The sequence below is a fragment of the Stenella coeruleoalba genome (assembly GCF_951394435.1).
Source record: "Stenella coeruleoalba genome assembly, chromosome: 16".
NCBI classification, from domain to species: domain Eukaryota; kingdom Metazoa; phylum Chordata; class Mammalia; order Artiodactyla; family Delphinidae; genus Stenella; species Stenella coeruleoalba.
In genome coordinates, this window is record NC_137162.1 from 51584156 (window position 1) to 51598044 (window position 13889).

Here is a 13889-nt window from a genome sequence, read left to right on the forward strand (position 1 = left end):
TGAAGTCAAGATCTGACGCACATCTGCCTGGCTTCAGGGTATATATATTTCTCCATTACACTGCTTGAATACCATAGCATCTCTTTTTCTCAAAGCTATAGAAAAGTGGAATAACTGAAACACTGCTTTGATTCCATAGCACGACTCCAGAAAATAGATACCTTATTTTTTTTTCTGGTAGGAACAAAAATCTCCCTATTCTCATACAAACATGTTTATGACTGAAGTTAGCAGCCTGAATATCACGAGGAAATGAATAGGTGGTGAACAGATAAAGACACAGCTGTTATTACTTCATTAATATGGCCTTGAATGGCATCTTCTGGTAAGTTAAATGTTACCCTCTTTCTCAAAAGCTGATCAACTAAGTTATCATGCTACCATTTATTTTCTGAAGCGTCCGTATTTGAAATGTTAAGCCATTTCACCCACAATAACAACTTGGCTTTAAAATATTTCAGTTACTCTGACAGCAGGACCCATCGTGCTCAGAACGGAGTTCATAGGTTGCATTTGCCACGTTAAACAACTATACCTTCCCAGAGATAATCTGGAAACAGCTTAGTAGTATTTTTGACTAATTCTCATCATGTAACAAGCAGAGTTATCCATGGAGATTCACACAGCACTCTTACTCCAATTTCCCCTGCTCGTCTCCCCCATTAATTCTGCTTATCTTTTTGCACTCCTTATAACAATTTTAATTCAGCCTTCCTGGGGAGTGAAGTGTGAAATAGAAATGGGTCGGGAGGGGGCCATGCCTCACCATGTTTACAGCCCTAAACCTAGGGTTACCAGATAAAATATTCAAAATTGAGTTGATTTGGATTTTATGTAAGCAACAAATAAGCTTTTATATAAATATGCCCCACTAAATTCAACAACATGTCTATACTAAACAATTATTTGTTGTGTATCTGAAATTCAAATTTAAGTGGATGCCCGGCATTTTATTTGCTAAGTCTGGCAACCCTACCCATCATGCACTTTCTATAGCTGAGGCCCTGGTTGAGTATATGTATGTCCTCAACTCAGTATGATGGAAATATTAATAAAGGGAAGGCAGCCATCCTGCATAACCAGATTGAAGATATAAAGACGTCTCTTTAGAACCAAATTCTGAAAGGGGATCTCCAGACTTCACAGATATTGCTCTTTTTAGAGAACTGACCCTGAAAACTTAGCTGACATTTCCTGGAATGCCCTGGAAAATGGACCCCATTCTATTAGATAACATTAATGTTCAATTTCCCCTTTCCAAAAGCATCAGAGTGATGGAGACAGACTAAAGGGAAACCTCAGATGGCATCTGGGTCAGAAATCCACATCACTGAAGTCGCTCCGAGGAGGAACAGTAGCTACAATAGCTCATTTGACTGAGCACTTAATAAGTGCCAGGCTTTGCGCTAAATGCTTCCTATGCCTTATGTATTTTGATCTTTCCAACAACCCTCTGAGATTGATTAGGCCATCATCCCACTTACACAGATTGGAAGCTGCAGGATTAGAGATGATAAATCTCTGGCCCTAGGTCATACATTTACTAAAAGGTGGATCCAGAATTAAATCAAGTCTGCCTGTCCCTTTATGTCAAAGTTTCTCACCTTGTAGGCAGAGACCTCCTACGTCAAATGTTAAAACCAAGAGCCTGGGGTCCATCCAGAACTACCTAATCAGATATCTAAAGCCGAAAACAGGAATTTACAGCTGTAACAAGCTTCCCAGGGCCCGGGATGAAAGTTAAAGTTGAAAGCTCTTGAATTATGTTATTTTGATTACGTAGGTTATCCCATTATTCTGTTTCTCAAACTGCAACCATGACACTCACAGAAAGCACAGACCTGTCAGCAATAACGACCAATTCATGGGCTATTCTATGAGAAGATACCTGGTCAATCAGGATCCTCTAGGACACTGGCCCACTTCTAGGGCTGCACAGAACACCTGAATGTGCTGAAAGCCACACCTTTGAAATGCTACCCTTCCCTCAAAGAGCAGTTCAACGTCCATTATGGCCATGGCTCTGCTCACTGCACCTCAGCCCCACTGCTTCCCCAGGTGTTCTTCCTTTGCTTATTTCTCTATGCTTGACACAGATAAATGGGCATTCATCTATATAACGTTGACAGAGTTGTTCAAAGAGCAAGCATTTGGTGAATATTTGAAGTAAAATCCTGAGCTTGGCCCAATAGCTGGGATTTTGCATGCAGTGTCTTCAGGCAACCTCTACACACAGCTACTGACAGAATAAGCTATTTAAGGGAAATCTGATCACTCCCTGCTTGAAACCGCTGAAGGCTCTTTCACAACAAGATAAAGTTATACTTCTTTCAAAGTGCATCCTAAGGTCATCATAATCTGCTGTGACCTGACTGACCAGCCATACCACCTGCCACACTGCCTTTCATGTGTATTACTTTCTCCAATTACCTGGGTCTTGCCATTTCCTAAAATCCTCATGCTCTTTCATCTCTTATTTATCTGTGTTCTTCATTGTTCCTTTCCCTCATCTTCCCTTCTGTCATCTCCCAGCTGCAGGAATACTTTTTATCCTCCCACATAAAGACGTCCCTAACTGTTTGAATGAGATGTGGGTACGCCTTCCTCTCTGTTCCTTTCTCCCAGGATTTACCAGAGTATGGTCCCTAAGACCCTAGCTCTAAGAAACATGCTTCTCTGGAAAAATAATTCAGAAAATGTTGCCTCCTATAATCTTCTTGCTGAGAGTTATGAATAGATAGAAGTATACCAAAGGCTTTGTGAAATCGTGCAACAGAGGTACAGAACCTAGTGTTTCCCACATGTATGTGAACTCAAACCCTAGTTACATGTGTGAGTATGAACCAAGTATTAACATCTTGCAGATGTTTGAGAAACCCCTTCTTGCATTTTGTAAAAAAATAATAATAATAAATAAAAGAAACACCAAAACTTCAATTAAAGTCTTTTTTGCACTGAACTGCGATGATTGGTTTGCAAGTCTGTTCCACACACTGAAATGTGAATTTCTTGAGAGTCTGTTGTACTTGTCTTTGTGTTGCTCTGGGCTGGCACATGACCTGATTTTCCAAAGGGGCTCCACACATTCCAATTGGCTGAACCACTGAGAGCTCACGAAGTAGACTCTCTGTTTATTGAGAAGCAGCAGTATCATATTCACTTTGCTGCATCTTCAGATGTTCTATCCATCATCCTTTTTTTTTTCCCCTTTCTTCTATTCCACAGATTCATCCTGGCTCCTGAAGCAATGGTCAGGGAGAATGGGATATAAAAGCCCATTTGTTTTTTTCTGTTTTTGTTTTTTTTTTTTTTTTTTTTGCAATACACGGGCCTCTCACTGTTGTGGCCTCTCCCGTTGTGGAGCACAGGCTCCGGACGCACAGGCTCAGTGGCCATGGCTCACGGGCCCAGCCGCTCCGCGGCATGTGGGATCTTCCCGGACCGGGGCACGAACCCGTGTCCCCTTCATCGGCAGGCGGACTCTCAACCACTGCGCCACCAGGGAGGCCCAGCCCATTTGTTTTTGTAACCTTTTGGGATTTACTTTCCAATGACAATCTGAACTTCTTTGTTCTTTTTTTTCACTTTCTTCTTTTTTCTAGAACATTTCAGAAGATCTTTGGAACCTACTATCAACTAATGCACATTTTAGATAATTGGTATATAAATGTAATTAACTTGATACTGGTTAAGATCTCAAATTCTTTTGAGTCCAATTTGACAATCCAAAGTCCAATCCTTTCTGTTAGAGCTTAATTCAGTCTGTTAGAGTACAATCACGCTTCATAAAAAGTTCAATAATTTTATGTGTCTAATCTATGTCTTTTTTTAATTCCATTAATAAAAATGTTTCCATAGAGGCCATCAAAAGTTCCACACATGGCTGATCTTGATCCTCCATATAGAATTTTATTGCCCCAAATCTACTTACCATTAAATTGGTATAATCCATGCTTCACCATATTACAAAAGAAGTTGATGAGAGCCTACCCAAGGTTTTGCTAGAGTCTATATATTCACTATCTACACAGAAACTCCCAATCTATTCACTTAGCAGCTTTATGAAAATTTTCCTAATATCAATGTAGCAAAAATGTAGTGGTCCTATGTCACCTTTCAGTGAACACTCCTGCTTTTTCCAATAGTTCACAACAATACGTTTCTCAGTGTCTACCTACAAAACTTCATTAACCAATTCTGGAATCCATTCTATAAAAGTATTTACAAAAATGTCCATTTTCTCTTTTGTAGAAACCATAATTAATATATCTGCATATTTTTCCAGTGTATCTCTTGGTTGTAGCCATTCCTCAAAGAGGATTACTGAAAGCGTTTGATTCCACCTGAAAATTCTGTCTAAAATAAACTAAAATTCTGAATTTAGTTTATGTGATGAAGTAGTCATGACTTTGTTTAGAAACTTTTACTTCTAAGCACTGGAGGTACCAATATGTGCAAATGACAATTGGCTAACGATATGTAAAGCCAAAATATTATCCTTACACACATGGCTAGGGAGTCTTGGGAAAAAAACAAATCAAATCAAGATATCTCTTATTAGAAAGAAAGTAAGTAAGGAAAGAAAGTAAGGGAGGGAGAGAAGGAGGAAGAAAGGAAGGAGGGAAGGAAGGAAGAGAGAGAGAGAGAAAGAAAGAAAGAGAAAAGAAAGAAAGAAAGAAAGAAAGAAAGAGAAAGAGAAAGAAAGAAAGAAAGAAAGAAAGAAAGAAAGAAAGAAAGAAAGAAAGAAAGAAAGAAAGAAAGAAAGAAGAAAGAAAGAAAGAAAGAGAAAGAAAGGAAGGAAGGAAGGAAGGAAGGGAGAGAGGAATGAAAAACCTTGGAGGTGCTTGTGATTAAGAGAACCTTATTATTAGCTCTTGTACTAACACTTACGATAAAAAAAAATCATAGTATAAGGAGAGGGAGTGGTCATATTGCTAAAGAGAAAAATAAGTGAGCAAACAAGATTGTGTAAGTGTTTCTTAAGCAGCATTTTGGGAAACCATTGAGGAGATGGTTCAACTCACTATGCCATCTGGTACATGTCTCTCATCAGAGGAGATGGACGTGTAAGGCTTTTATACCACAATGGCATTCAACAGCAGAGGCACCCAACTAAGGTCACTCAACCCTCTGTAATCACCACGAAACCTTCAAATATTGATACACTACAACTTCTGTAGATTATTCTACATGAGAAACTGAAATTACCAGCCAATGGGAGCCTTTTGTTACACATGACAGTTAAAATTCTGAACGTAGAGCTATAAACTGGCATCTGGTTCATTTTCATTTTTTGTAGCTTGGATAAAGTGAGTTACTACCTAAGATTCTCACGACCTCATGGTACTTGGAAAACATTACTTCTAAACTTTAGGACTAGATGCAAAATTGCATTGTCATTTGAAAGATTGCCAGAGTACAACCTCTCTTGAGTAATCCTGAAGCCTTCATGTGTTAGGTGCTCAGCAGCTGGTCACCAGCAGAATTCAAGAACTCTGGAGGAAGATAGACTCTGGTTCAAATCCTGTATTTTCCACTTGCTCTTTGGATGAGATATTCCATCTAAATAGACCTCAGTTTTGCCGTTTATAAGATAGGGATATAAATAGTTTCTACCTCATGCTTTTCTTTTTTTTTTTTTTTTGAGAGTGCAATGAAATAATGTAAATTTGGTGGCACATGTCAAGCATTAAATAATGGTAACTTACATTACTGAGACATCTGCTTTCTCATGTGGTTTAATATAAGAAAAAACTAAACAAGTACCCTTTTGAATGAATCCCCTATACAAACACATTTATCCATAAATTAGCATTTTATTTTATAAGAAAACAACATATTCACGTGAATAAAAACATTTCTGTTCCAAATAAGTCTAATTCAGAGATTTCAGCCTAAAGAAGGGGGATCCTCATTTTTATATTTCTAATGCTGTTTCACAAATTAGGGCATACACATGAATTCATTTGACTGACATATGAGCTCGTTAGATTTCAAGGGACACACACCAATTCATTCATAATAAGCAGTGTAGCTTTAAGGAAAGTATCCCCACCTCATATCATCTAAACAGAACTAGAAACTGGTCATTTCTCAGGAGATAATCTTCAGTGCTTACTAAAATATCCTAAAAGTATTCTTTTTTACATGAGGGGATGAAGATATACTAAATATATGGTGAAGTTTGAAGTAATAACTTTCTCAATTCTGAACCTACACATATATTTTAGATGATAGACATTTCTAACCCTCTCCTTATAGGCAACTCAGTATTTCTTTTGTCTTCTTTTTTTAACTTCAAAACATAGGATTATTTTAGGATATCTTTTTAAGATTATAGTTAAAAATCTGACTTTTCCCAAGTTTTATAAATCTTTTGATTAAAAAAATATATACCAGAGTTTACTTAGACTGCATAAATATATTATGCTATCCTATACACAATATCAAATCACAAACGACATTTAACTGGCAGAGTTCGTTTTATTTTTTCATATGAGAATGAAAGAAATTTGCATAAAAGATCTCCCACACAATCTTCAATTCTCCCTGTGGTTTGCTAATACATTTGCAAATGGCACTGCACCTGCTTTTATACAAACATCTTTGATGCCTAGAGCATCAAATGCATCAGGGCATTGTCAGAGACACAGCTGCGTAACAAATAGCTCAAATGGATATAATGAGATATGCTCCATGACTGAGCACCTGACACAGTAGTGAGATATTTCTCAGATGAGAAATCCCTCTTCATGATCAATGCACCTTCCAAACTTGGCCAGTCTGACATGCCCTTTGACCATCTGTCTTGTCTGGATGATTGGTTGGATTTCTCACACAACTCAATGAGTACTTGTGCTTAGAAAGAAGTTTGTACCATCTCCTGATCTATCCACGCTGTGAGGGAAAGTTCGAATATCTGACCTTAAAAATATCAATTTTCCCTCATGCATTTATGAATGAGTAGGTCAAGTCATGACTTCAAGAAATATTTTTTGATTATTGGTTTACTATAAACCCTTTTATTTCAAATTTTTTTACAAACACAATTTTGTGTTTTTATGCACCTTCAAATTCCTGTCCTAACTATGCCAGTTAACTGTATTTTTTTAAACTGATACTGTATTCTAGAGCAGTATTTGTTGTTGAAATTTGCATTGTTCCAATCCCAGTGGCATCATTAAAAAAAAATTCATGAATATAATTAAGGAAAAATCTTTTTGAATGCTGACAGTTTTATGGACATTAGGCTTGGCATGGTTTATTCAATAGGATAATTATTTTACTGAAGTTGATGTCCTCTCTTCAGTCCTCAAGTAGTGACACTAGGGAGCTCAGAGACACTGACTGAAATAGCAAGGCTCCCACTAATGTGGAAGCAATGTGCGGCTAGTCTAAATTTGGACTGGAGCAACACTTGGTACAGCTTATCCACTTTGGCTGGTACCCAGCTTAAATTTCTCCCCTCCTGGGAAGATGTTTCTGAATTTCCCAAGCCCATTTAGTGGCTTTTGTTTTTAATTTTTTTCATTGTATTTTGCCTATGCCATTTTAATAGCACTTGTTATGTCACCTCAGCTATGTGTAGCTTTCTCTACCTTTAATTTCAGAACCTTTAGTCATTAAGGGAATGTGGATTATATATCTGCATGTTCAATATCTTATACATATGGCATATAGTAAGTGTGATAAGTATATGTTGATTAAATAATAGTAGGATTCTTGCAGTATATGATTTGAAGTTCTCTGCTATAAATAAGAATTTGTTGAACTTTCTGATGTGTTTATGTTTTGAGTCTGAGCAGTAGGAGTGCACACATGACATGGCCATTGGGAATAAAAAGACTTGGGGAAAAGACACGTGTGCTTCAGATCATCACCTTGTGATCAAGTCAAGGAAACATGAAATTAACATTGCCCAAAGCAAGAATGATGAAAGTTGAGAAGAAAGGTATTCTGAAATTCATTAACACAGAACTGGCATTGAATACTTGTATGCACACCAATAAACTGACATAATTAAATTTATAGAGAATATGCCTACATTTCTGCTTCCCAGCTTCATTTATACCTAGAGATACCATATTATTGTGATGATATCATCTCCCATGGAACAAATTTTACCCATATGGATTCTAAAATTACAAGTTAAATCTGAAAATATTTATTCCCAAAGCAAGAAACAGAATATTATACATTCAGTTAGAGCAAGCTGTGGGTCTAGAATTAGTGAGGCCAGTGAAAACAGTTTATTCATTAAGTCTATAAACCTATTTATCATTCCAAATACTCCTTCATCCTTTGCCATTCTCTATGCATACTAAGTACTCCCTTTGACTCTGACCTTGCCCAACCGCTTCTCTCCAAGGCAAACTCTACTGCTGGATTCACATATTGAGAATCCATTCCCTGTAAAGCTTTATAGCTATAATTTGACTTCACCTTTTATAAGACTCATTATAACATCAGTTAGGCTTGAGTTTCATATAGATGAATTACACAATAACCTCTTATTTTTCCCCTACTGGTAACTAAATTATTTTAAATATTTTAAAACAGACCTCTTAATACATATCTTGATTCCATAGCAAATTGTTATACTATAAGGTATAAGTGGCACTGAAAATCCTCAGGGAAAGCCCAATAGGATGATGACTCATCCATTTCTTTCAACAGATAATTATTATTTATGTAGCAAGTTTAGTTTACTATAACCGTGGCCATACCATTTGTGGGGTTTGATGCTATCCCAGTCCCACACACCACCAGGCAGTGTTTCTTATATCTACAGTCATTCTACTACATAACTTCTGGAGCCTCTATTCTCTGAGCCAGCAATCACCACAGTCTGGTGGAGCAAATTTCTCTACTGATTAGGCTAAGTACCTGCTATCCTCAAATGACTGTTGATGCTCAACTTCCATGCTGCTAATCCCCACCATCATCAGTAAATAAGGAAAGTACAAACCACATGTTCTTCTCAACAATTTATACTCTACCACATGACCATGCCCATGGTTTTCTGCAATTCTTGGTTGATATGACTACAACCTCCTCTTCACGCCAACAACTCGTTTGAGGACTCCCATGGTGACTACTCATTAATTCCATTCAGATTAGCCAATCCCTATTCATCTCGTTACGCATCTACCTTATATTCCTTAATGCTTCATTTCAATATTACCTTGAATTTCATTGTCCTCATGAGTTTTCATCACATCTATCTACCAAAACCCCAAATCTGCCGGAATTGAGCTGTCTGCTTTTTCTATGATCAAATACCTAGATAATAGAGCACTAATTAGTAATATCACACAACAGGAAGATCAATTTTAATATAAGTATGTCATCACTAATCTCTAATTAACCCACAAAACTTCCAGAAATATAACTATCAACTTAACATCTTCTCTCAGATATATCAAAGGCACCCAGAACTCAAAATTTCCAAACCTAATCTAGTAAAACATCTCCCAGAAATCTGTTCTTCTTCCAGTCTTCTTTTTCAGAAAATGGGCCCACATTTTATCTAAACATGCAAACTATTAAGCCCTGCAGTCATCCTTGAAAGTCTCCCTTTTCTAACCTTCAACATCAATTCCTCTCAAATACTGGTTGCTATCACGTCCCCAATATCTGTCAGTTTTTCCTCTCACACCTTCCATTAACACAGGAGTCCAAGCTAATATCATCTTGCCTCAAATAGGTCTTAAGAAACTTTAAATTTTATATTTATCAGTTTTATTACCTAATTATCACCTGAAAGATTCCTAGACTGTAAGCTCCCTCAAACCAGCTTTTATGGTCCATTTTTGCTCACTATTTTATCTGTAGCATGTTGCATTTTTTCTTTGCTTAGAGTGAGCAACTGATAAATATTTGCTGAATTAATGGATAAATGAAAACAAGCAAATTTGTCAGTATTATCACAGAGAACATATGCAGGTATAAAGCAAGTATTCACATCTATATCATATAAGAGAAAAACCTGAAGTTCAACAAAAGCTGAGCAAGGAGAACCTATGAATTTGGATTCAAATTTGGGTCCTCAGTTTCACTAACTTTAACTCCTGAGTATCTTTCTATTTTAGTACCATGATGCCTATCAATCCTATGGAATGCTTTTTCTTTTCATTTACTTATAATATAGACTCAGAAAAGTATGTCCAATTCTTAATGTCATTATCTATGAGTATAGAAAATAATTACTGTGGAAGGTATTCTAATCCTTTTAAAAACACACCATTCACTACAAATACTTTCAAAATAAATATTTCCACTTTGTAAATGAAAACATTTATAGAGTCTATACTCCAAAATTAAGATTGACCAAAATATATCCAAAGTAGTCATCATGCAAAAGGAAAAAAAAATAGAGCAGAAAATAACAAAAACTGATATTTTTAAACCATCACCATTATTTTCTACCATTTATTGAGTGTTTGTCATCTTGCAGACATTGTGCTAAGCAATTTATATGTGCAATAAAATAGGAACTATCGTTATCCCTCTTTACAGATAAGAAAATTGAGAATTAGAGCAAACAATCAAATCCAGGAGCCAAATTCAGCTTCTGTAAGGTTCCAAAGATGCACTTAACATTAAATTGCCTTCCCAATAAGTAGTTAAGTCTTTCATTTTGAGCCATTACTTAGTGAAAAATCGACAAAAACATTTTTTACTACTAATAGTACCTGACAGTGAGACATTTCAATTATAATCAGATGGGGAAGAACACTATATACATTATCAAACTTAGCTTTTCCCAGATATTTAAGGAGAAAATTGTTTAGTCTTACCCATGAATTCAATCCCCAAGTGGTCTGCTACACCGAAGTCAGCATATAAGAAAGGAAAACAGAAAAAGAAAAAAAGGTTAGAAAAAATTCCACACAGAAATCAGTGCTTATAAGATTGGCCTTTCAAGGCAAGGACTGTGTCTCAACTGTAACACCATGTTTGCTTGCAAAAGATAATTTAGTTTGCCCACAATTAGGGGTGATTTGAACACTGACTGGTATTTCCCAGTAGCCAGGAATTTAGATGGGATAATATTGCCAAGTATGCTAAGTATAAATTTAGCCAATAAAAAAGGAAAGAAAGAAAAAAAGAAAAAAAAAAAAAGGAAGGAAGGGAGGGAGGGAGGGAGAAAGAAAAAAAAAACTTCATATAAAGCATATCTGGAACTAAAGTTATTTTCAGAACTCATTATATTTTATGTAGAATAACTACTTGTTTAACATTAAACTTATTTGAACCTTTATGTTAATAATATGTAGGTAAAGGACTTCTGCATGACAGGCTTTCACCAGGCACTCTTCACTTTCACAAAAAAGAAATGATGTTGGATCTTTTCCCATTTATTTGTTAGATGAAGAAACTGTGCTTCATTGAGACTAAAAATCTTACATGAGGAAGACCCAGTCTATCTGACCCTTTGGTCCTACGACCGTTAAACTTGATAGCACTTCCTATCAAAAACAAATGGTAGATGTGTCCATGTCTGTTCTATGTTCCTATGGACAGTGTACCATTTTGACCACCTAATGTCTGTGATCAACAGAGGGATAAACCGGACCCTGCTATATCCAGCCATTCAACTTTGGAGATTTGTTTATTTAAATGGTGCTTTCTTTTAATCATTCAGTTATTCACTTTTAAAATTCATTGCATTATTTAATGATGATTTCTGTTGTAGTAATATGTTTCTTAAATGAGAATAAATGAAAAACAAAAACAGTATTCCTAAGATCATGTTTATTTCCAAGACAAATTTCTGGGCTCCTTTTTATGACTTCTCTATTTAGGAAAGATTTTCTTTTTAAAAAATATGCATTTAGTTATCTTGAATATTTCAATGCCTTTCTTATTTGCAAATAACTCATCTTTAAATTCTATTGTGGTAAAATATATATAACATAAACCTTGTCATTTTGACAAATTTTAAGTGTACAATTCAGTGGTATTAATTACATTGAAAATGTTGTGTAACCATGACCAATATATTTCCCAAACTTTTCTATCACTCCGAAGAGAAACTCTACCCACTAAGAAATAATTTCCCATCTTACCCTCCCTGCTCTGTTCCGGGCAACCTCTAATCTACTTTACGTATCTATGAATCTGCCTGTAAATAGTTCAGTTTTTAAGTTATTAGGAATTATTTTAATTGAGAAATATCTCATATAAAGAACTATGGTAATGATGTTTTTTAAAAGTAGATGCATTTCTTCCTTTCCATGGCATTTTTTACCTGCTTAATATATACTATGATAGCTATCTAGCACACTTTCATAAAAAGACAAGATTTTTGTTCGCAAGTAATTCAGAAATCAGTGGGAGCCCACAGAGAGAAAGCTTTGAAAATTCTTTGTGATAGCGCTATAATGGAAAATGAGAAAATGTGCATTGGATAGAGTGGCCAAGAATCCTTAAAAGCTTGTCCTGGGAGGAGGAGAACGTGCTTTTTGAATGGAGATTGTAGAAAAGTTGGCTAGACCATGTTTGGGTTCTTGTGTGAAAAAAATCTTCATGATTGTGTGCACTTAGGACACTAGGGAGAGACTAGAGTTGTGCTATTTTAAAGCAGGGATGTGAGTGAGATTACCTATCATGAGACTAAAAGAAAAAAAAAAAAGATTGGGAATTAAAAAAAACCTTCTGCCTACAGCCAGAACAGCCATTAGCCCTAGTCTGGTTGAACAAGGAGTTTCTAGTACAATATATAAGATAGATAACCAGCAAGGACCTACTGTATACCACAGGGAACTCTACTCAATATTCTGTGATAACTTATATGAGAAAAGAATCTGAAAAAGAATGAATATATGTATATGTATAACCGAATCACTTTGCTGTACACCTGAAACAGTATTGTAAATCAACTATATTCCAATAAAACTAAAAAATAAAATAAAATAAAATTGATGTGGTACAATGGAATATTATTCAGCCTTAAAAAAGAATAATGCCAACTGCAGCAACATGGATGGACCTAGAAATTATCATACTAAGTGAAATAAGTCAGAAAGAGAAAGACAAATACCATATGATACCACTTATATGTGGAATCTAAACTATGACACAAATGAACTTATTTATGAAACAAAAAGAGACTCACACATAGAAAACAAATTTATGGTTACCAAAGGGGAAAGGGACCAAAGGGATACAGTAGGACTCTGGGATTAGCAGGTACAAACTACTACACATAAAACAGATAAACAACAACCTCCTACTATATAGCGCAGGGAACTATATTCAATGTCCTCTAATAAACCATAATGGAAAAGAATATGAAAAAGAATATGTGTATGTGTGTATATATATATATATATATATATATATATATATAACTGAGTCACTGCTGTATACCAGAAACTAATACGACACTGTTAAATCAACTATACTTCAATGTAAAAAAAAGAACTTTCTAGTAGAACTGAGATGGCTCAGAAATGGCTGGCTGTAGTCTGTTTTGCTGGCAAGTATAACCAATGGTCACTCTTCATTCTTCCCACAACCTTGGTGGGTCCATCTCTATATGAGACAGGAGATATGGGCAATCAGGCTTTGTAAGTCTGGAAATTGCATGAAGAAATGAGTGACAAGTTTGATAAATTTGAGGGCAATCTAAACACTTTAAACCAGAATGAATTCATAACCAGTAAAAGGAACAGACATCAGAATTTTAAAATTATTCAAACACTAAACGGTGTAAGTAGATGTCTTAAGAGAAAGGAAATCTGTCTACTCTTAACACAGCAGAAAAGTTACATCTAATTATTAGAGTAGTAGTTCTCAGAAATACTGTCAAGCAACATGGCATTATGTTCTTAGATTTTATAGAGAAATTATTTACTTTTTATAATAACATTCATGAAGACTGA

The 13889-nt window shown here is 35.7% G+C and overlaps 1 protein-coding gene across 9 annotated transcripts in view; it reads right to left on the reverse strand.

Moving 5' to 3' along the window:
* Window positions 1–13889, reverse strand: part of NRG3 (neuregulin 3) — a 1065324-nt gene that overhangs the window by 122589 nt on the left and 928846 nt on the right. For 6 of the 9 annotated variants that reach the window (XM_079899413.1, XM_079899410.1, XM_079899412.1 and 3 more), the window contains exon 4: window positions 10800–10826. In XM_079899413.1, the coding sequence (XP_079755539.1) occupies window positions 10800–10826 (27 nt within the window). The remainder of the gene's footprint in view (window positions 1–10799; window positions 10827–13889) is intronic. The other 3 variants (XM_079899415.1, XM_079899414.1, XM_079899409.1) reach the window with 1 other exon arrangement.